The 24454-nt window shown below is 48.4% G+C and overlaps 1 protein-coding gene across 2 annotated transcripts in view; it reads right to left on the bottom strand.

Annotated features, from left to right (window-relative positions):
- FECH (ferrochelatase) overlaps positions 1-19387 on the bottom strand; it is a 30493-nt gene extending 11106 nt beyond the window's left edge. The window contains exons 1-6 of one of the 2 annotated variants that reach the window (XM_028524141.2): positions 19143-19386; positions 13963-14092; positions 9798-9917; positions 8499-8647; positions 4055-4189; positions 1035-1141 (exon numbers count right to left, since the gene is read on the bottom strand). In XM_028524141.2, the coding sequence (XP_028379942.1) occupies positions 1035-1141; positions 4055-4189; positions 8499-8647; positions 9798-9917; positions 13963-14092; positions 19143-19188 (687 nt within the window). In that variant the 5' untranslated portion in view covers positions 19189-19386. Of the gene's footprint in view, positions 1-1034; positions 1142-4054; positions 4190-8498; positions 8648-9797; positions 9918-13962; positions 14093-19142 lie in introns of both variants that reach the window. The other variant, XM_036010173.1, reaches the window with a different exon arrangement.
- Between the last annotated feature and the right edge of the window lie 5067 nt (positions 19388-24454).

The raw sequence follows: 24454 nt of genomic DNA, 5'->3' as shown, positions 1-24454 counted from the left end.
TAACAATGCAAACTGGTGGTCACGAAACAGCCCCAGGGATGTAAAGCGCAGCACAGGACTATATCAACATTATTGTAATAACTACGCATGGTCCCAGTGGGTTCTTGAAATACTGGGGTGACCACTTGGTCAAGTGTGTGAGTGTCTAACCACTATGCTGTACACCTGAAACTAATACAGATAATGTTAAATGTAAGCTGCAACTGAAAAATAAAATTAAAAACAAAAACAAAGCCATTGCTGCCCTGACCAGTGTGGTCCAGCTGGTTGAGCATCTTCCCGCAAAGCGAAAGGTTGCTGGTTCAATTCCCCGTCAGGGCACATGCCCAGGTTGTGGGCCTGGTCCCCCGTGGGGGCATGTGTAAGAGGCAACCGATCAATGTTTCTCTCTCACATCAGTGTTTCTCGCCCTCTCTTTATCCTTCCCTCCCCCTCTCTCTAAAAATAAATAAATAAAATCTTTTTAAAAAGCCATTGGCTTTAGAATTGTAGTTTTCACAGATTCTCCTAATATCAAGCATCCATAAATATAAATATAATTGTGTAGAAGAATTTTGAAATTTCTTCTAATATATGAAACTTTCTCAACGGAAATGTTAAATTTATTTTCATGTCTCAGAACATGTAGATATATTACCTTCAAGTTTTAAAAACTTCTGACACTTTAAAGGATTTAGAACAGAGAGGATGTATCTGTCTGTCATTCAGTCTATGAATGCATGTTAGCGGAAACACCCTGCATGACCTTTGACGTTCTCCTGGTCACTGGGAAGCCCAGCACTCAAACTGTGACTCTGCTATGGTTTGTGACTAACAGTATCAACCTGAAGGAAAGAAAAGAGTCTAACCTTTAGTCTTTCGATTTACTCTCTCTTGTTATAATAAATCAAGACTCTAACCCCCCTCCCCTTTTTTTAAATCCCCAGCATACACCTTAAGCAAGAGAAAAAGGTGAGGCTCAGAGGCCGGGGTAGCAACCTGCCCCACACCCGCAGCTGGGGGCAGGGGCTGCGGGCGGGTGGCAGCGGGCTCACCTGAATGAGGAGGGGATGTGTGGGCCACCTGTCGATCGTGCTCCACTTCATCCTGGGCTTCTTCCCCACTTCGTTGTAGTATCTGTAAATGGCATTTAAGCTGCTGCCTGCAATATACAGGGGGCCACTTAGCACCTGCATATTGACTACGGTGAAAATAAAAAACAAGACCAGTAAAGGCAGTCATTGTAAGTTCAAAAGAAGCAACTGCTTCTGTACTGAATCAGTCTAATTACAATCGCTTCGATACCAGAAAATGCATATAGATTTAACCACCCTGCAAATGAAGATCCCTAAAAAGCAATCAATTTCCACAGCCTTTCAAAGACTATCGAGGTCATTGCTAGTGAGAAACACGGTCGCAGTGGATGTATGAAACACAAGCGGTCGTTATTTGCAGGGACCAAGTGTTACAATTAAAAGCATGTTGAAATTCCTTCCCCCACTATGAAGGTAACCAACCCCATGATGGATGTGTAAGGAGGTGAGAAAGAAGAAACTGACCATTATCCCCACTAAGTAATATGGTCATTGTTTTATTCTAGCATCATTCTTCCCAATTGTTATTTTTAGGTGTCTTGTTTTACAAAGTTGTAATTTTAGTACATATGCAATTTTGCATCCGGAGTCCTTTGGGCATTTTTAGTTAATATTATGAGATGAATTATTTTCCACATTATAATAAAAGCTTTCCAAACCATCCTTTTAAAAGGCTTGTTCATAAAAACAGCAGCTTATTGAGGTTTCTACGAGCATTCTCTATTTTCATCTGCTGTCACAAAATTATCATCATTTCCTAGAATAAGTTAAGTGGATATCAAAACCTTACAGGTAATCTAACAAAACTTGCATTTCTACGCAAGAGACAGAAACCATGAAGTTTTAAAGCCTAAAGAAAGGTAAACGGTCCCAACAACCCGGTGCAGTAGGACCCGGGCCTCGGGGAGCTGGAACTGGGGCCCAGCCAGGAAGCGATGAGACGGTGCAAACGCAGGGCCTCCTCCTCAGTCCTCACACACCCACCGCAAACGTTCCCAAGCACTGCGCGCTTCCCGCCACCAACCCACCGCTTTTTCTAACTGAGAACTACTGGTCAGTTGGGTTTCCGATGTAAAGGGCTGGTCAGGACAGAGCTGCATGTCAATCAAAGGAGTGCTCTGAGGCGAAGACTCAACCTTCAGAAAATAAATGAGTTCCGCTTTGGCGAGTAGAATACAGTGGATGAGAGGAATCCAAGCTGAGTCCATTCCAGGTCCACAAACAATCTCTCCAGAAATTGCAGTCACCACCATATTTACAGGGGAGCATCATTTTCACATGTACAGAAGGACTTCGGAAGCCACATTAGCTGCTCTGGGTTGCTCAGAAACATCCCATGAGCTCCCGGAGGTAACTAAGAGGAAAACATAACTAAAGCCATCGCTGGGGACTGATACGCAGAGTACGCTGGCTCTGCCACGACGAGCGTCGAAAATGCGCAGCAGATAAGTGACACTCAGTGGCCTCAGAGAACGGCTGTGCCTCCCAGAGGTTCTCCCGTCTCTGCGGGGACACATCCCTGCACGTGACGTGCGCTGGACAATAGCTGCACAGACGCACGGACAGAGCCAGCTGTGAATCCTCTGTCATGAGACCCAGCGTCAATCCTCTGTCATGTAAGTGACAGTCTTCTCACCCTGTCTGATTGTGAGAGCAGCCATTTATACGTGGAGACGTATTTTTTTAAAGCAAGGCACAAGTAGACCGTATTTTGCCATATATAATGCACACTCGCCTGTTTGTGTGCATCGTACACGGGATTATTATACCTATGTATATATAACATGCACCTTTATTTTTCCCTCAAAAATTTGGGGAAAAAGTGCAAGTTTATAAAATCTGATTCACTGTCCAATAACATAGTACCAGACGCTTTGAAGCTTTAGAGGTACATTTCCAAAAGAAATCACAATTCACACTCTTGCAGGCGTCTGAGGACCCAGGCATTTCCCTGGGTGCCCTGGGCACAGCAGGCTCTGCAGGTGTCTCCCAGCCGCTCCCCACAGCTAGAAATAACACACACTAATGTCCAAAAGCAATCTGGGAGCGACACTGTGCTGACCCCAATCCATGAAACAGAACACAAACACGTGTACTTGGAGGGGGGATGACCACAAAAGCTTCCCCTACCACCGATGAGGCAGGGGTGGGCAAACGTGGGCTATTTTCCTGCTCCAGTCAAGTACGTAGGAGATGACACACAGTAATAGTTCCCCAAATCTAGAATGCTAAGTTTGCAGAGGAAACCTCAAACTGGGCTTTGGTTTAATTAGTAACCAACCCATAAGTGAAACATAACAAACAAACAAACAAAATACCAGCATTTCTAATGTTATGTGGGCACCTCTGCTTTCAAAATGCAAACAGCAATTACTTTTGCTACATTAATAAGAATACTAGGAGAGCCATGAAAATAGGTTTATTACACAACCTATTTTTAAGGTTCATTCTTGATCCATTGTACCTGCTTTTTCATCTCATGGCACACATAAACTAATTACTAAAATTCTGCAGCACACTGAGAAAGGTATCACTTTTTTTTGCTGATCTGACAGGTAAAACTTTGATTCGTTCACACTAGAGGGCTATTGTTGGGTTAATTGTTGTCATTTTTTTATTTGACAATCTAAGAGAAAAGGGGTTGGTGCCCCTGACGAAACGGTCAGGTTCTGCATGTTTTAAAAATCCTCACAGCCCGCTGGTTGAAATTCCCTCCCTGCACTGTACAACTGCATTAGGGCCCCGAACACTAGCAGCCCCACCTCCCACCACCGCCTGCAATCTCAGCGGACTGGCCCATAACTCCAGGGAGAGAGGAACCATGAGATTTCACGCGGACACCTGCACTCCTGAGCGTAAGGCAGACAGGCTGGATCTGCCGTTCAAATCACGCAGGACTTACGCTTTCCTCCCGCGCTCGGCTTCCCTGGTCACTTTTGCCAGGGCCCGCTCCACCCTCCGCTGCAAAGCAAAGCCCTTACCTGTGGTCGAGCAGCTGTACTGGGGGTACTGCGTGAAAGCAATAGCCCTCTCCAGCCCATCTCTCTCCATCTCTTCAATTGCTTCTTCTGTTAAAGGGTGGACGTACCGAAATCCAATATAGTATTTGTGCGGGGCTATGAGGAAGCACGTGTGGAAAGGAGAAAGTATTAATCTTTATACAGGTTCCTCTGAGTGGCCAAGTGTAACACAATGTCCAGGACAAAGGACAGTTCACCTAATTCCGCACGGTGTGGGCAATGTGAGGAGGTTGAGACTGTTCCCTGGACCGTATCCAGTCGTCAGCTGGTACCCAGACTTTTAATCACGGTTGCCCGGGACCAACCTCCCCCCTCGCACACACACACACGACTTCACTCAGCAGAGTGGCTGTTAAAACTCAAGCTTCTGTGCCTAGTTCTCTGCTCTTCACTGAGAAGAGAGACTCATGAGAAGGGAGAAAAGAACTAGGAACCTCCTCTCACGTGCCAGTCACCACGGTAGACACTTGGCCTTTTATCCCCTCTTGTTTAAACCCCGCTTTCCAGACAAGGAGACAGAGACCCCCAAGGTTAATGAGCCTGCCTGAAGTCACACCCCGCAGACGGCTGAGCTGGAATTAGAACTCGGCTCTGCCCATCCCAGAGCCCACGGTCCTCCCTTCCCCGCCCCCACCACTTCCACCACCCAAGGTCCCTCCTCCTGTGCCCTCGGGCCCCGGGCCACTCAGTCCATATAAAAGTTCTGGAATCCTCGATACAAACTCATTGGTAACAAATGACTAAAATGACTCTTCTTGTTTAATACATAGAAAACACCCAACAATGATGCTTCAGTTGGATTTTAAATAACTGTTCTTGGCACCTTATAGAGCCCCCGTCAGCCACGTCTGTGTCCCTGCCCACGAGGCTTTACCAATCCCTCCTGTCTGCTCCTGTGTCTTCCTGCATCTTTTTTCCCCTGCATTTTATTTTTATTATTTTTAATATGTTTATTGATTTTAGAGAGAGAAGATGGGGCCAGCGAGAGAGAAACATCAGTGTAAGACAGGAGAAACATCGATTGGTTGCCTCCCATATGTGCCCCAACTGGGGATCAAACCTGCAACCTTTTGGGACAATGCTCCAGCCAACTGAGCCACCCCAGCCAGGGTTCTTTCCTGCATTTTAAAAGCACGTACAACCACATAATTCTTGGGCATATAGAAAATCATGAAACTCAAGTTTCCTCAAGTCACCCAGTCTTGTTTCCTTGTCTTTTCAAAGGATTACACCTAACACACTCAGCACAGTGATGATACCGGAAGACACTACGTAAACATTAAGTAAATAACCCGAGACAATGTCACTGTCCAACCATTAGCAGGGGCTGCAACTACGAATATAACACTAACCGGCTGCCACACAAGAAACATCTAGGTTAAAGTGAAGGGAAAGATAAACACACTTATTGTTTATCTCCAGAGATTCACACACACACACACACACACACACCAGTCCTCAGTAACGGGCCCCGGGAAGCCCTGAAGCAGCAGAGCGTGCTGCTGAGGACGGGTGCGGAACGCGGAGAGGAGACAGGCGCGGCTGCACGTGGGGAGGACGGTCTGACTCAGCGACCTCTGCTTGGGGACCACGAGGAGAGGGAGGAAAGGGCGTAAATGAAATCGTTTTCAGCTGTCGGTCCCTAAGCCACCGACCTCCTATCCCCTTGCATAAAATACGGTGAGCTGCAGTGAACACACACCGGAGGAAACGGCCCTGCGAGCAAACTCCCAATGACCGATTGCTCAAAATTACGTGGCTCATCCTGAAACTGCCACCAAGGTATCGTCGAGTCCACGTTTAAGGAGCGCTTGGCGAGCCAAGGTGCAGCTGAGGCGGCGCTGGCTCTCTGATCTATCTTGAGGCGATACTATTATCAGATTGACACAGTAGGACCCCCAGCGCTTGCAGGCGCGCCAGCTTCTCTCGTTTTCCCTCCACCCTTGTGAAAAGTGGCAGACTTTCACAAGGGCCTGGAGTTCGGGAGTTCCTCAATACTGCAGACTAACAGGTGCAGGGGCTGCCCTCGCAGATAAAGGCAGGGCGCTGGCCGCATTTTGAAGTGCGAGAGGGTACAACCCTCTGGGAAGGACAGATAAGGCTTGCTGAACTGTTCCGTTGGAGACGCCTGCAGAAACACACCGAGAACAATGACAGTGCGCTCTCTGGGACTGGGCTTACCCTGAGCCAATGACACAAAGGTTCCTGAAGGTTCCCTGCTGGGTGGGGCTGCACCTGCCGCTGGCTGGCTGTCCAGGCTGCAGGGCAGGGAGGGGCCTCCTGGACACTATCAGCACCACAGCGGGCAGGCTCCACACCTGCCAGAGCGAGACCCAAATTCTTGACTCACTGGCCTAGCCTAGTCTGCCCTCAGAGTGGCTGCCCAGTGAGCGCGCTTCGGTGAGAACTAGGAAAATGGAAAAAAGGAGCGGAGAAATTGGATTTTTAAGCAGGACAACTTCATTAATTTCCAGCCCATGAACTCGGCATGCACGGTCGTTCAGATGTCTGATCTGTACCTGACTCTGAGAAAGAGGTGTGAGATACAATGAGGTGTGAGCACAATGCTATTTATGTCAGACCATGAACTCTGTGCCTGAGACAAACAATAATCACAGCTCCCATTTACTGAATTTTTGTCACACACCACGCCAATGCCTTTCGGGACCGCCCTATTAAATATTCACAACGACCCTCTGGCTGGGGCTCTGTTACCATCCCCATTTCCGAGGTGAGGCGCAGTGGGGTAGGGAATCTGCCTGCAGTCGCACAGCCCGGAGTGGGGGAGTCTCGTCCCCGGGACTCTTCCCAGGCCAACCTGGGAGGCGGAGGCGCCTGCCGGCCTATCTGGTGTGGACACCCCAGCAGCCTCACCTGGAAGAGACAAGAGAGACGTTCTCTCTCTCTACTCCTTTTCCACGCCTGACAGCTCTGCTAGGGCCCTTAATCAGGACGGGCACGACTCTACTTGCCAACAGGAAAAACAGCCATCTTTCTGCCTCCCGTTTCCCCTGAAGACAGCAGAGCAACTGCAGGCCCGACTCACAGTAAACCGTTTGTCACGATACACTGTGGACGACTACAGGGTTTGTTCCCTGTCAGGCAGGTGTGAGCGGACATCAGCCAGTTTCCCCCACACAACCTTCTAAAAGCTACATTGTGGCGCGTGTGGCTGAACCGTGTAAGAAATGCCCCTGAGCCACAAGGAAGGGCAGGAAGCAAACCTAATAGTCAGAGACTCAATTGAGCAATTTTCCAAGTGAGATGATCTGCCGAGGGCTCCAGCCCTTTGTCCCCGTCTGTGTGTGATGCGAGTGAAAGGCTGGGGTCCTGCCTCTCCACAGGGCTGCTCTCCGTGGGGGTCCCCACTGTGTCATGCTCCTGTCCTGATCCTGAAGCCCTAAAATGTATCTGCAGGTAATGTGTTTCACATGGCTTAAGAGGCCCCTTTCAGTTTTAACACTTCTCATATTGATCTGTACCCACAATAGACACTGTCTTAACATTACCCAGCAGAGGTCCTGGCTGGGTAGCTCGGGTGGTTAGAGCATCATCTTTATGCCAAGGTTGCGGGTTCAATCCCCGGTCAGGGCACATGCAGGAATCAATCAAGGACTGGCTCTTCCCACCCCTCTCTTCTCCTTCCTCTCTTTCCCTAAAGTACATTTTAAAGGTTTTTTTAATTAATCAGCAGAGTTTTTGTGTGTATAGCTCACTGTTACATGGAAACAGTGGTGTGCCCTACAATCAGTGGTGCCTCAAATGCAACCAAATATGGCACCTAGGGCTCACGCGTGCATTCAGCGTTTCGTTCTGCACGTTATTTTTCTGTGTTAGAGGCATCCCAAGGACGGTTGTCAGAGGGGTGCAGTTCTCTGTTCCGTGTCTCATCCAGCGAGGCACCGGATGCCTCACGACGGCGGCAGGGCCGGGAGCTAAGAGCAGTTGCTGAAAGTCGCCCGGTCTCACGGCTGCAGCGACAGCTACCTAATCCGGGTCTAATGTTGATCCAATAGGTGGCCATCCGCACAGAAAGAAAAGGCGACGGCAGCAGCCTCCATCCGTTCCCCAAAGAGTCCCCTCCGGAGCAAGAACATGTGCCTCTTTTACCCAGAGTGTGCAGTCCCTTCCTCCAACTTCACACACGCCTCAAACTGCCATTTGAGACGAATATTCCAAATCTTTGGCTCTTTTATCTGTGACATAAGGAAGTCACAGAAAAGGGAATGCAGCCGAGGACAAAGGAAAATGCCTCGAGGACTAATGACCGTGCACTGCCTGGGAAGCTCCACACACTGACAGCTGCTGAGACCCCGAATTGCACTGGGCACCCAGCGGTGCTCTGCACGTTGTGCCCGCCTGGAAAGAGCAAACCTCGTGAGACGTGAGCCAGGGGGCACGCTACCTGTGTGCGGGGACATCTCGTCCAGCAGCTTCACCATGCTTTCCCCTTGCCTGGACGTCCACATCTTAATGGGGGACCCGCCTCCAATCCTGCGGTACTGCTCCTGGATCTTGGGCGTCCGGCGCTTCGCGATGATTGGTGCCAGCTTACTAAATCATTCAACAGGTAGGTCAGTGGGTTTTATTCCACCTTAGCAACCTCAGAAACATTTTCTACTCAGTAAGAAAAAGATCAGCAAAATTGTAAGAGCCTAACAAGATCAAGCCTTTAAGAACGTCAGCTTCAGGTCACTGACCAGGGCCGGCTCTCTTGGCCTCGGTTAGAGAGGAAACTAGGCACCCTTGGAGGGGCAGCCACCAGAAGCTGTTCGAGCACTCTGACAGTTCAGGAGACCTGGGTGTGTGCTAGCTATGATCTTAACACCTTTCGAGCCTGCCCCTGGCAGCAGCTGGGACATATAAGACATTAGGAAGCATCTATTCCTCTTAATGTAAGAAGAAGCGTATTAACCCTATAGATATACTTGCATATATGAGCAAAGGTGTATGTATAAGAACGTTCACGTATCAGTGAAGCAGCCTCAATGGCCATCAGTGAGGCACTGGTTAAATGAACTAAGGCACATCACACAATGCGATTCTTTAGTCATGAAAAACTTGAGCCAGATCTACACAGTGTGTTATAGAACAATCTCCAAGGTACAATACATTTGAAAAAATCACAGAGTACCCAAGAGTGTGCATGGCTGCATTCGCGTTTGTGTAAAAACGGGGAGGGGGTATATATGTGTGTGTACACAGCTGTGCCCGGGCACGCACGGACTGTCAGGGGGTGTGGCAGTGCCCACCTCCCGGGTGGGCGCCTGGGAGGCTGTAGCCCCAGGCAAAGGAGACGCTTGCTTCTCACTGTGAGCACTTACATCCTCCTGGCATTTTATTATATGACGAGTGTGCATTTTATATCCACAGCAGAAACTGAGTGTCAACCAGCTGTCAAGTGCCCAGAACAAGTACGTCTCCGCAGACCTTCCAAGGCCCCTGAGCCGGGCCAGGACAACTGCAATCCTAGCGCTGTGGGAGGGGAGGGCTCCGGCAGAACACTCGCCGGCTCGCTGTGTCTCTCCTGCAGTTCTCCTAGTGTCATACCCTCCTCACGCCCACGAGAAAATCCCAGTGCTGCTCTAGCCCCCACCAGACCCGCGGTGAGTCGCCTATCTTTCGAAACCACGGCACTGAGACACGTTAGGGCCAAATGCGCAGGACAAGTGTGAGTAAGTGCTGGCGTCCCCGGGCACCTTACTTTTGGATGGGAAGCGTTATCAGGTCACGGTCCAGGAAGAGCCTCAGAAGGAAGTCGTGCACGTCGCCCAGGGTTTCCGGGCCCCCCATGTTGAGCATCAGTATTCCGGTTTTCGGCTTCCTGCGGAGGATGGAACGCAACAGCCGGTTGGGAACGCTTTCCGTTTTCCTCTAGGGCACGCTCTTGGTGTGGCCGGCAAACCCTCATCAAACCTGCTCTATGCGAAGGTGCAGACCCACAGACCTATTCGCCGCCGCCCCGTGGCCACCTGCCAGGGAGCTCACGAGGCCTCCAGGTCCGTGTGGCCCAGCTCAGCCTCTGGCCTTCGTCACGCAGCTCCATCCTTGGCAGGGGTCTTCCCTGGCCTCAAAACGTCTCCCTGTTAACGTGGCGCCCCGAACAAAGATCCCCAAAGATTCTTTGGGGATCGAGGGTCAAGGTATGGACCTAACATCCTCCTGAGGCAGGAGCAGCCAGTGACGTGAAAGCCTTACGAATACAGAGGTTATGTGATCTCTTCAAACTCCAGTTTCTTCATCTGTAAAATGCAGAGACTACCACCTGCCTCTGGAGGTTGTTTTGGGAACTGAATGGATGATGTACGTAGTCACTTAGCACAGTGAGTTCTTTCCCACACAGAGAAGCCTTGGGCTTCCCCGTAACTGTGTACCAGCCCTTGTCTCACCAGCCTTTTTCTTACCTTCTCTGTGTTTGATTATCCAATTAAGTTATTACTGACTTCAATTACTTCTTGCTACCCTGCTTCCTAACCCAGTACCTGTCTTTACTCTTTTAGGCAATTCCTGTAAGAAACTATCTAACTTACTCAAAGCAGTTTCAGGCTAAAGAATTAAGCACTGAATGAGAAAGAAGAAGCAAAAAAGGAAAGAAAACTCTGGAATAAAAGTTTTAAGTCAAGCAGCATCTGAGAAATCAAAATGCAGAAGGCCTAGGCAAAATGCAAACTCCTCCAGTCCAGAGCACGTCTGGAGCCTGCACAGCCCAAAGCGAGCCAGGCCAGAAAGAATTCTCTACTCCTGCCCCTGCCAGGGGCCAGGTGGACCCAGAACAGGACCCAGTGCGTCCCAAGGGCTTCTGGGAGCCTCTGAAAGACCGAGACCAGAGCCTGGGAACCATGAGGTCAGAGCCCGGGACGGGGCCCTGAACTGGAGGCCTGTGTGTCCCCGTGAATGGGGAGCCACGAGATGACAGTACGGGAGCCTGCACGTGGGTAAACTAAAGGGAACACCAGAGTGCATCTTCCATTCTTTTTTCTTTATTTAAAAAAATCTAGATATAATTCACAGACTACAACACTTGCCATTTTAAACTGTACAGTTCCGCGGTTTTCCATGTATTCACAAGGTTGCGTGACTATCACAAGTTATCTAATTCTTGAACATTTTCATCACCCCCAAAATGAAAACCTGTATCCATTGGAGGCGCTCCCCATTTTCCTCCTCCCTCCCCGCCGCCTCACCCCTCCTTCCTGACAACCACTAATCTCCTTTCTGGGTCTGCGGTCTATTTAGGACATTTCATAGGAACAGAATCATATAATATGTGACTTTTTGAGTCTGGCTCCTTTCACTCAGCATACAATTCTTAAGATCCATCTACGTTGCAGCATCAACCAGTGCTTCTGTCCTTTTCATGCTGAATAATATTCCACTGTGTGGATATGCTCTCCAGCCACTCCTGACAGAGCAGCTGAGGAATAACTGGTCTGAGGCTTATCTAAAACACCATTATCACGAATGCACCTTCACACCTCCTGCGTCAGACCACCCCCAGCTGCCGCTGTGACTAAACACTCCCTGCCGGGACGGCTCTTGTTGGGAAGACTGTCCTTGATGCGTTCTAAAGTGAATGCCACTATGACAACGTTTTATTTGCAGCTGTTAAACTGTTGACAACATTTGGCAACGGCAGACGGCAGTGTGTCAAACCTGAACAGGTGGAAGCTGTTTCTTGATCAAGCACCCTACAGGTGAATGAGGTAGAAGTCTAAATTTGCAGGCTAAATTTTCGAAATCAGAACCAGTTCCTGGGAAAGGAAAATGTTGCATCACAAGGAAGTCAGGGATTTTCTCGTTTGCACCCCATTACGAAGACTCACTAAAGTCGCTCTTCACATCATCGTCTCCGGCCGGGCAGTCCTCGGTTGCGGAGGGCCGTCCTGGGCGCTGCAGAGGTTTGGGAGCAGGCCCGCTCTCTACTCACCAGAGGGCAGGAGCACACACCCCACCCCGGGTGTGACCACCGAAAATGTCTGCAGAGGTGGCCAAATATGTCCTGGGGGGGGAATGCCCCTACCCTCAGTTGAGACCACTCTCTTAGACGGAGGGGGTTTAGCCTTTTTATTAGACCACATGACTGCACTGAAGATGTCACTGTTCTACAGCTTTCCCACCCGCTCTGACCAGAAGTCCTTGCAATGGATTAACAAGGGTGTTTGGTTTTCTTTTCTTGATACCTGACAATCCAGGTTCATTTTATTGTGAAATTGTAATATTCCCCTAATCTCTCTGCTGAGATCACCAGTATTCTCCTGGGATACTGTCTTTCACTTTCAAAATCTGTGATTCACAATAAATTAAGTGCATCTCTCCATGGATCGCTGCCAGTTAACAGATTAGTGGTTAAGAAACCCCAGGCTAGCAGACCCACCTAAGCCCCAGAGGGTGTCGATGGGCAAATGGGATTCAGAGCTGGTTTTCATCTACACCTGAGCTCCCAACCAAAGTGTCTTCACATGGGATGTGACCCTGCCCTGCACACCCATGTTTTGCAAAGCATGTCGATCTTACACAAGAGAGAGATGAAAATACCTAATACACATGCACTTCATTCAAAGCCGTGTTGTGCATGACAAACGGTGCATTAGTAAGCCTTCCTCTGCCGCCCCCTTTCCGGACTGTGAAGCACAAAGCTTTAGTCAAGGGTCTCCGTCCCTGTGCCCCTCCAGACAGAGCGCACCTGAGACCGAGGTCTGAAGAGCCAGGGAGCGTCCCTTTGTTTGGGTGGAAAAGTGCACGCAGCAAAACATACTGAAAACTTCTCCCTTTGAAAGATGTCAGCGTTTTGCCATTTTTATATTCTGAGACTCTCAAAATACTAGTTCTTTTCCCTTTGAACTATGAAGGGCACCCCACAAAAACTTAGCTCAGCAACACGTAGAGTTCGACCCTACACTCTGTGGTCAGCCTGCAGGGCGCGACTGGCCGGAGGGTCCGCGCCGCCTCCACAGCAGGGTCTGGCAAACCGCAACCCACGCGCCAATGAAAAACAGCGAACACACAGTAAGACTATTTTATTTTCATAGCCGTGTAACTTTCACAGAACACGTGGTCTACCAGAGAGATCAAGGGGTTAAATAGTGCATCGCTACTTTCTCTCACTGTGCTTAGGGTTAAAGGGCAGTGCCCTATCTAAGCGCTCATTCAAATAACTGTCTTCACAGTCTGCTGCCGCCTCCCTACCAGGGAAGACTCGAGAACAGGCGTGGCTCCTGTCACGAAAGAGAACGCCCAGCAACAACGGCAGGCCTGCTGACGGCCACCCGCACAGGGGCGAGGTACGAATCACGTACTTTATTTCTCCAATAAATTATCAATCATATTACGTCATCTGCAATTCTGGTCACTGTATTAACAGATGAAAAGCAATGTTAGAGTTCACTACGGGAATTCCTGGTAGATCCATTATTCGCTATCCTGCACAGGGCACACATTTCACAGGTGTAATTATATCAGGTTCCTAAATACATTTCCAGCATACATGTAACCTGTGTTGTGTGACATGTCCCATAACTAAACTCCACATGATCTGCAGACCGCTTGCAGTCAACTCCGTGTCCTTTAACAAAAGCCTGTGGGATTTTTGTATTTGTCAGTGGTCCCTCAACAAAGATGGAAAATGAGTCAATCAATTACTTAATGACTCAGAAATCTGTAAGAATGAAAAAGAACTCTCAAAGCCCTACGCAGGAGGCGGGTGATGAAACCTGTGGAACAGCAGAACAGCTGCTGAAAGGAAGCCACGAAAATGACACCCCGCTCCCTGCACCCTGGATTTTCTGGCCCACTCCTCTGGGGCGCTTGCCTCGGCGGGTGCTAGCATCGGTCAGGAGACACCTTACTAGTACCTCGGACTGGACGCTTACCTCTTCCCTGGCTGAACTTGAGGGTTCGGGCTTCTGGCACGTTGGGCTGTTTCTGTGGCGGCCGCCGCTGTGGCTGCTGCACCCGACCGGCACCTCCACGGCTGATGGGCCCTCGAGCTGCCAGGCACCACTGTGACAAAATTAAAGTGGGAGCATGAAATACAGCTGGAAAGTGATGTCCTCTGAAATGGTCCTCAGAGCTGAATTCCTGGATTTGAACTCTAAGGAGATGCTATGGCGGAGGTGAGACCCCGGCCTCCCCTACCCCGGACTGCTCTGCAGGCGGGTGAAGGCCTCTCTGAGGGGACACGGTAGTGCCCCCTATGATGGCTTATCAGGACCTGCCTGGAGCCTCATGAGAATCACTGCACCTCATGAAAGTCACTGATGACCGCATGCTGCTCAGATGAAAGGGAGAAGCCTGCAGAAAGGGTTCTTCAGCCACTGGCTGAAGGAGTGGGACTGGGCTGGTTTTCCACCAGTTGAGCAGATCTCCCACTGGCCCGCACGCCTCCTCCAACGCAGCAGCCATGCTGAGTGAGGGCCCCAGGGTGGCCCCTGGATCCCAACAAGGGGGAGCCTCCCCTTCAGAGGCCCACTCTGGCGCTCCCCCAGCTGTGCCCCATCCCATGGGGTACACAGTCTGGAGGGCCAAGGAATTGTGGACCCCCAGAGGCCAAAGCCCATATTCCTGACCAGGGTCCCGGGGCCCCAGAATCCCTGCCCCCGAAGCCCCACACGCACTTCCAGGGTCTGCACAGGTCTCTTTCCTGGATCCATCCTCCTGAGGGCTGAGCGTGCCACCAGTGTATGCCATTCTTGCCCCGAAGGGTACCCAACGAGAGGCTGCTTGCAGGGGCCAGAATGGAGCTTGAGCATACAAACTGGGGAGTCCACACAGGGGGGTGCACTGGCAGTGGGAAGGGAGGCAGGGAAGCCTGCAGGCCAGACGCAAGTCTCCCAGGGCCTCCACATTCTGCAGGGGCTCTGAGGAGTTCGAGACTGCACCCTTCCAGGTCGTTTGTTGTGAAGGTCTGTTTATCAGCGTGGGAAAATAGAATATGTTTCATAGTTTGTTAGGTGGCTGTCCCCCAGGGGATACACAGTTCTCCATTCGCACTCTTGCCCTGGGCCCCACAAGCGTTAGTGGGGCCTGGAGAGGCCACCTGAATTGAGCAGTCCGTGGGCCACACCTGGTTGCAGCCGCACACTGCACACTTGACCTCTTCCTGTCTGTAATCTCAAACCAACAGGTTTGAGGCCAGCTACAGGTCAGTCGCCTTCCTTCCTCCTACTATGAATCACAGGTGTCCTAGTAAGGAACTTGAACCGGTGACCAGCAGATCTGACTTGGGATCCAGTTCTGTCACTTACTTAGTAATGTGACTGGGATCGGGCTAAAACATTTCTGAACCTCAGTTTTCCGCCACCCCCACGCCCCCACCCCCGTGTCAGATGATGACACACTGTTATCGGGATCCTCGTGAGGGTTATAGCAGATACGATCAGTACAGCATTCTGCACAGGATCTGCCACATGTGATTAATGCTGGCATTAGTTTTATTCGTAAGTGTCTAGAGCACAGGGACGACACCTGCCGATTTTTATCTCCTAGAATGCCCACAAAGTACAGGAGAATGGCGTCTCCAGGCCACTTAGATTTCCAGCTATCTGTACGGTGCCCGTTCCCGACAGAGCCAAGTTCAGGAGCTTGTGCCGAATGACCCTAACTGGGAGTGGAAGCGCCAAGGCTGACATAAAGAAGTTCAGTTCTGCTCCAATGAAGCCTTGCATCAACCCACACATCATTGTTGTAGAGGCATTCAATCTGAACTGCATGATGAGCTCTAGCCAGATTCTCAATCACGCCTCAGACTCTGCAGTTCCTTGTGTGAATGAGATGACAATATCAGATCCCATGGAGTATGAGAACAGAACTGTGGCACCCCGTAATATGACTGCTGGTAATAAAATAAGATTTCCTCCCGTGAACCTTAAAAAGGGGTAAGGGTGAGATGAGAGTCTCCAACTGACACCTAGAACAATTTGGCAGCAGGCAGCTACTCAAACTGCCGAACTATTGCAATGCCCTCTGCTTACAAAACTCTCTTCTCTGAGGCTGAACGAATTCTCAGAGGACAGTGAGGGTTGCTCGGGATCTAGAGTTACTACACTCACCTCCCACAGATTTCTCTAAAACACACCTCTCCCCTAATGATCTGGAGAGTCTAGAAACACAATGAGTGTCTTCTACCAAAAGATTCGTGTTCATCTAGCTAACGGAGTTTGAAGCAATCACCCAGAGGGCCGACTGGGACTCCGCCCACAGCTGAAGAGCAGCCCGAAGGCCCAAGCAGCACTGGGTGGTGTAGACAGTACACGTCCCGGAGCCAGACAGACCCGAGCAGAACCCCCTGAGGGGGCCAGCACGCTGCGTGGCAATGTTTGGGCACCCACTGAGCTACTCCACGTCTCACTGTTCTCATCTGTAGGAGGGTGATAAGGTCAGTCCTGCAGAGCTGTGGTGAAGATTAGGGGAAAAAAAAAATCTATGTCCAGACCCAACAACAGTAGACAGCACACCGTGTGTGGTTTAACAAGAGGTAAGTCCTCACTTAATGTCATCAATAGGTTCTACGACTTTAAGTACAACAACGCATAATGAAACCAATTTTACCTTAGGCTAACTGATATAAACAAGAATTAACTCCTGGAGGCATCTCATCAACATTATAACAAAATGATGTTGGACAAAACAACGTTCTTTGAGGACGTGCTCTACTCAGTAGTAGGTAACTGCCCACTTATGAACTGAGACCAGGTCATTCTACTCTTGACATGGACAACTGGTCTACCTTTGGAAGCTCTATGAACACTAAAGGCTATAAAACTGAGGGATGGGCAGAAGAGAAGATGATGGAAGAAAAAAAATACTTCATTACCCCTGGACAAACCCAACAGGAGAAACATCCCAAACTATACCGGTGACTTAAAGAAGCTCATGGCTATCAACTGGTTCTCCAAAACCAAATTATTTAACATTATGTTAATGATTTTCAATAACCTAATGATATTTAATTTTGTAATGATCGGGGTGGGGTAGGTAGAAGAAGATAGAAAAAGCAAGGTACACAAGTACTTCAATATCCTCAGCTCATAGATAAAGAGCAATCCCTTTCTACCACATAGGAGTTGAGGATTATTGCAAAAGGGACTTATAAAAATACAGGGTTCCGCACAAATAATGCTCAGTTTTTATTACAAAATCATAAGCATGTCATTCTGTAACATAACAATACCACTCTCAAGCATAGCATATGACATTATAGGTGAAATGTTCAAATTAAAACTATAAATTATTACATCCATATTATTAGCCTACTAGCCCCACCCAAGCAGGCCCTACTTCGGCCAGATCCTGTGTGTATCATTTAAATAACTAACAGAAATAAGGTTCTATATTGTGACTATTGATAAGCACTTGCGGAGGGGAAGCTTCAAAAAAATAATTGTTATTTTCTGGTATGCAGCCAAAATCTTCTATGTTGTTGAACACTGATACTCTTTATTCTAGGTTTTTAAAAAAAATATTCTAGGTTTTTCTTCTTCTTCTAACTACTAAAGACATACATGTTTATGTAGAAAATTTGGAAAGAAAAAGTCACAAAGAAAAACAAGAATTCATTATTCTACCAGCTTTCTAATTATATAGATAGATACACTATATATATGGCATATATGTGTATATATGTGTATAAACTTGGCAGGTGGTACACCCCAGGAAGCCATATGCTAAAAACATAGGATGTAAACTTTACTTTTCCACTTTTACTTTCAGATTTGTTTTCAGAAATACTACTCAATTTTTTCTAACCAGATAATACTAAATCTTTTATACCAAGCTAGGTGATTAAAGTTTTCTAACTACATCCTAAAATCAGGGTCTGTAAAACAACTGGATATCAAATCTACTTGCTACAGTTTCTGAATCCTTCCACTTAGTTACTTACAACCTGAACAACACATCATTTAAAGCTTCTCATGTTGTTCCATGACCTCGGTCTACAGACTGTCAGACTTTATTTGCCACAAGAAGGGCCATTGAGAGAAAAGATCAATTTGAAACTTCTTTTGGCCCCCTTACTGCCACTGTGCTTCCTCCTCTTTAAAGACCATGCCTTCTGTCTCCCAGTACTTTCCCTCCACCACCAGGGAAGCAAGCCAAGGGTAGATGCGGATGGTGATGGTGGTGATGTTGAAGAGTAAGAGTGAGGAAATAAAATGGAGTCATGACAGTCAAGCTGCGAAGTTATTAAAAGAAAGTAAGCCGAGGCATAAGGAAACGATTCTATTCTTGCCTTAATTAGCCTGGGAACTTAAATTTCCGAACTTCCCAATCCCGTGTCAATACCTGGATGCATATTAGTCCCTTATGCATCAATGTCTGGACATACATCGAACCTTCAGCGAACCATCAGAATGACCTCAGGAAGAGAAGGTTGCATTATTCAAAGCACTGGACATCTGGAAGATTCCCGTCTTAAGCCAATCCACCTGCTAAGAATGCAGGACTGATTTTTCCCCCCAAAAGTGCTTTTATTATAAAACTCTCAGACTTCTTTCTCCTTTGGAACACTCTGAGTATTGCCTCGTTGTGTTTCCCCTTTGCAAACTCTAAGATCCTTAGGTAAATCTTTGTAACATTTACTTCTAACCAAAGCCTCCTGACGCTTTAGAGCTCGGCGGACAATGCCTACATTACAATCCTCCTTGTGACAGGCCCTTACTTAAGACAACGTCTCTCCCTCCGTAATCCTCACAACAATCCTGTGCTTATCATCACTCTTTGCAGATTAAGAACCGAGACTCTGAGAAATACAGCCACTGCTGACAGCCATCCATCCAGCTGACCGGTGGGACAGCATGCCTCCTCCCCGCGGCCTCCCAGGGCCCTCAGGTGACCAATGTCCCCACTCTCGACCCTCCCAGGGAAGGGTCCGTGTCCAGTCCCTTCTCTGTCCCTCGCCCCACCAGGTGCAACTTCCTGGGCAGTAAGCCGCCGCTCCCGGAAGCCCCCCAGGCCAGGGGATGGGGGCTGGGGGTTAGGGCAAGGGGCTGCCCTGGGTCCCCGCGGTCGCAGAGACCCCGGTGTCAGCGACTGCAGCGACGGCCCTACTTACTTCGATCGCGGAGGACAGCGCCCGCAGTTCGCAGGGCCGCAGCCATGTTTATGCCGAACGAAAGCCTTCCCGGGGCAGCCTCCGCCCGGGCCCGGATTCCTGCTGCGGCGGCGCGTTCAGCTGCGGCCCCGACGGCTCCGAGCGGCTGAGCGTCCCCACAAACCCCAGGGAACCCTTATGCCCGGCGTGGTCTCGTACGCGACCCCATGGCGCGCCCACTCATTCGCTGCTGGGGCCTGGGGCGGGGCCAGGCAAAGACACGCCCCCCTCTGGGAGCCCGCCCAGGCCCAGCACCGCCTCCAGAGTCAGCCAGGGCCCCTTGCTATGGTAGTGGCCCCCTCTCTGCCACCAAAACAGATCCGTGCATTAAAGTCCCACTACAGCCCTTGTCGCGCTGGACGAATGCCCTGGTTGACTGAGCTAACCTGCCTAAGGCAGGAACCGCAGCCGCAATTCAGCAAAGGACTTCTAGGTATTTTCCCTTACTATGACTTAGATATTAAGGACTTGGGCTCAGTTCTCCAGTTTGCTTGCTTAATTACAACACAACTGTGCCGAACTTATTTTGTTTGTTTTGCTTTGTTTTCAGAATAGGAAAAGGAATTATTTTTTACTAGGGGCAAATGACATAATTATTCAGTTTCTCTGTCGTGTCTCTGTATAGCCGAGTGTGACAGGTGAGACCAGAAAGCAAACATTCCACTGATAACGTGAGAGCATTAGGACACGTGAAAACCAGTGTAACGAGTGCATTTCTTACAGGAATGGTGTCCCCGCAGGGTACAGGCGCCTCCCTCATTTCTAGCCAGTCCTAATTCCCGCACCTCCACGCCCCTGACCTGCCCAGGTGTTCAGCGCATTGTGGAGAACAAGACCAACCCTTACAACAGAAAAGTCCCAGGCACCGTTCGCTCATTGAACAAGCACCGAGCACGGGCTGTGTGCACTGGGGCAACAGCGGTGAACAGAATAGACGCGGTTTATTTACACTGGGATTAGGGGAGGGGCAAAATAATCACAGTATGTATTATTTGAGTGCTGATGAGCACTAGAATGAAAAATGAAGCAACGTAAGGGAGATGGGGGAGGGGAGGCTCATGTAATTCGAAATAGATGGGTCAGAGAAGTCCTCCCTAACCTTTGGGCAAAGTAAGGGGGCAAGCCATGTGCAACAGTCCACAAAGAAGAAGCCTGGATTGGGTCGAAAGCCAATTTCAAAACTTCAGCTCTTGATTGACTTGGTTTATTATTGAAGTTAGCCCTTCTGTGGTTATGAAAACAATGTAAAATGCCTAATTAAAGGGATTGCTTTTCAGGTTACCTGCATGATCTTCAAATCCAAGCAAGAGATGCTCCTTTTTAAAAAATATTTTTTTATGTATTTGAGAGAGGGGAAGGGAGGGAAAAAGAGAGGGAAAGAAACATCAATCAGATGCTTCTTGCAAGCCCCTAACCAGGGCCTGGCTCACAACCCAGTCATGTGCCCTGATTGGGAATCAAACCAGTGACACCCAAGCCACTGAGCCACACCAATCAGGGACAAGAGATGTTTCTTGAAAAACACAGTAAAACTTGCTCCAAGCATCATCAGACTGCTTTCCTACATATACATTTTGCTAACTCTACTCCTGTAACAAACATTAAGAAGGTGATCTTTATAGATAATATATTTCTCTACCTAAAGCTTAAATCTATGTCTTTTAGATAAACGACACAAAAAACACTCAACACTCTGAAGTGCTGAGCTACAAAAAGCATAGACAAGGCCAGAAAACTTTCTAGAAAAGGCCAAAGGTTTCAGGTGTCTGGGCTACAAGGCTGTCCTCAGCGACCTCTGGGAGCACTGGATAAGTCACCCCTCCAAGCCTGGGTGCTGTGCGCCCTCCTGCTGGGTGGAGATAACCAGGGGTCTTCTGGCCCCTCCCAGGCTAACGCTGCCGATTAGTGACAGGGCGTAAAGGTGCCAAGTCTCACATCATCCACAGCTGGGAGGGGGGGAATTTGTGTCTGCCCAGAAAGGAGGAAGGAGCTGGCAAAACATGCTTTATTAAATATATCAACATAATGACATCTTAAAAATGAACTAGCACCATTTCATACATTTTATTCACATCTTGTATTTTCATTGTCACTGACTTAAAAAACTTAGTCAAAGTTCCTCATGTATAAAACCTCCTGGTTCTTGGGGATGTAAAGTACAGCATGGGGAACATAGTCAATAATATTGTAATAACTATGCAGGGTGTGCTAGGTGGGTACTGGAAATATCGATGGGATCACTCTGTAAAGTATATGATTGTCTGACCACTGTGCTGTACACCTGAAACTAACACAAAATAATACTGAATGTAAATGGCAATTGAAAAACAAAATTAAAAAAGAAAAAAAGGAATGAAGTACTGATACAAGCAACAATGTAGATGAATCATTATGCAGAAAGAGATGTTTTATAAAAATTCCAAATACGTAAATAAATAAAGCCTCCTTGTGCACATGTAAAGACTCAGAGATTATAAATGGAAACAGAACTTCGTTATTTTTTTTCCAACAGAAAGTACTATAACGATTGGTACTTCTAGTCTATGGCTTATTTCTTACTAATATCACATAGAGCAGCTTTCCAGCAACTAATTTTTATGTTCTTCTGAAATTAAAGCCAATAAAATGTGCTTTGTATCGGTCCTTTTCAAAACTGACTAGAAAATAGCCCTTAACCCAGAAATTTTGAATTCTAAGTATGAGTTTAACTAAGAAAACTAGAAAGGCCCTTGAAAGGCTAAAGTCATTTACAAAACTATATGAGATTCACATGTATATATGCATTTTATTTATATATTCATGTTATATAAAGGCATTTTTTTTCTGTCTTACACATTTGTAACAAAATTAGAGGCGGCTTCCTCACAAACAGAGGGCCGAAAGCAGCCTCTGGGCCGGCGCAGATAAGCGGGAACCCCCCCACGCCCCGCGGGAGGGTTGCCTGCCGGAGCCGGTGACTTCATTAGCGAGGAGAGAAGAGCAGGCTCTCCTGTCACAGGCAGAACTGCCAGTTTGGCCTGTGGTCCTAAATGAAATGCATTTGTTGGTTTCAGCTCACTGCTTCAGGGAAGGAGGGGAATGGCTTAATTCATTATTTGTCATGATTGGCACCTCTGAGCTACACAAACTAAATTTAGATTACTCAATTCTGTTTCCTTAATCAGAAAAACAGCAGGCAAGTGGGGGTGGTGTTCAAGGCAAGAGACACAGTGGCCGAGCGAGGCAAATACATGATTACTCAGAGAGATCTGATCGATTGCCCTCACAATTGTTTTACAGCAAAGAGGCCACCCAACCCAGGCCGGTGTGACACGCATTTTGACTCCGTAACCTCGCAGAGCCTTTAAGCCCACCAGTGGCGATGGGTTTATTAAGGTGCATCTGCACATATTTACTGAGAGTCTACTGTGAGCAAATTAACGTAAAGGCTAAACAATTAAAAAGTAAACCAGACTCTCGGCCTGGCTGTCATAGCTCAGTGGATTAAGCATGGGCTGCTAACCAAAGCATCGCAGGTTCGATTCCCAGTCAGGGTACATGCCTGGGTTGTGGGTCAGGTCCCCAGTGGGGCCACCTGAGAGGCAATCACACACTGAAAAGAAAAAAAAAAAGTAAACCAGACTCTCAAGTAGCTCTTTCATTAAGGAAACAAATACAGTGTGTATGGAGAGCCTACCTAGGCCAGGCACATGGTAGGCACTGGCCTACAGCCGTGACTTACACTCTCTACTTTCATGACACTTACATTCTAGGATGCAAGGCAGACAGTAAACAGAAGATATACAATATAAAGTCAGGTATGGCTAGGAACCATGGAAAAAAATAAAAGAGGCCAAAGAATGCAGAGAGGCAGGCATGGCTAGTTCCGGTGGTGCAGTTGGACCGGGCCTCTCTGCAAAGGTGGCATTTGAGCAGGGAGCTGTGGGCTGCAAAGGTGGCATTTGAGCAGGGAGCTGTGGGCAGCGAGGGAGGCCCTCCAGAGGGGCTTCACCACAGAGGAGCCAGCAAGGGCCGGTGCACACATTTGAGACTTGTGGTCATTTTCCAAGGCTGCCAGAATAACAAACCACAAACTGGGTGGCTTAAAACCATAGAAATGATTGTTTTCCAGTTGTGAAGTCTCAAATCAAGGTGTCAACACAGCCGTGCTCCCTCTAAAATCTGTCGTTTTCATATTGTTGTTTCTATCTGAGGGTTTCACGCTGCAGGACCGGGCACAGCTACCCCACAGGAAGTTCTAGGAGTTATCTATGTAAAAAGAAGGATTAGAGCTCACTGTTCATTCATTCATTCATTCATTCATCTTTTTCCAAATCAGTTTCCAGGAACTCATTCATCTCCTTGCTAATTTGTCCTTCCTAACAGCTACCAGTTGAACTTTTTTTTCCTTTTGCTTATGTCCACTCCCTTTTGATTTGCCTTCAACTACAGAGGAAAGACCTCTGGGTAAAGACAGGGATTCCAAAGCATAAATATAATTTGACTCCCTCCCCTAAGCCCCACTAAAATGTCAGTAGAGCTTTTGATGTTAGTGTTGGTGTTTTCAACCACAAACTTGGAAGTATGGTGGGGAGGGAAGCGAACCACGAACCACAGCAACATCATTTGGGAAGTTGGAAGGGAGATGGATAAATATTCACGATTTAGCAGGCCCAAGAAAACTGAGCACAAAGCTGGCCATTCTAATACAGGAACCATCCACATTTACAGGATGGAACTGCTACAGGGTTCAGGATGGCAGCCCCAGTACCTCTGGAATTGGGGGTGAAAGAGAAGAGATGCTGGAATGGGATGGGTTGAAAGCCTGTTGAAGTGGTCAGGTTGCCTCAATTTCCCCCCCTGCAGCATGTGTCCCACCCACCCCCGCCACCCACCCAGCAGCAGGCTGGACATCCGGGTCCTGGAGAGGAAACAGAGAGCTCTGGACTGAAGGTAGCAGGCACAGCTCAGAGCAGAGAACCACTGAAGAGCACTAGCCAACTTACTGAAGGTGCAGGGACCCAGCCCTCTTCTCCTTTCCCCCCCAAGGAGATGGGAAGGGTCTGGAATCCGACCAGCCCAAGAAGAAAGACCTAAACTAAGGACATTGATACCGGGCACCCCAGCTGACAAAAGGTACACATCTCCCACCCAGGCAATTTGGGCATTTTCATTCCCCATTTGGAATTCTCAGCAGATGCCCACCACCACCTGGTATCTGCGGAGAGCCGCTAACGGGGAGAAGAGAGACCCAGATGAACAGAAACAAGCACCGTGGAGAAAACTGGGACGAT

This window comes from Phyllostomus discolor, chromosome 9 (assembly GCF_004126475.2).
Source record: "Phyllostomus discolor isolate MPI-MPIP mPhyDis1 chromosome 9, mPhyDis1.pri.v3, whole genome shotgun sequence".
Classification (NCBI taxonomy): Eukaryota; Metazoa; Chordata; class Mammalia; order Chiroptera; family Phyllostomidae; genus Phyllostomus; species Phyllostomus discolor.
Note: the sequence above shows the minus strand (reverse complement) of the source record. Positions and strands in the feature narration are given on the sequence as shown.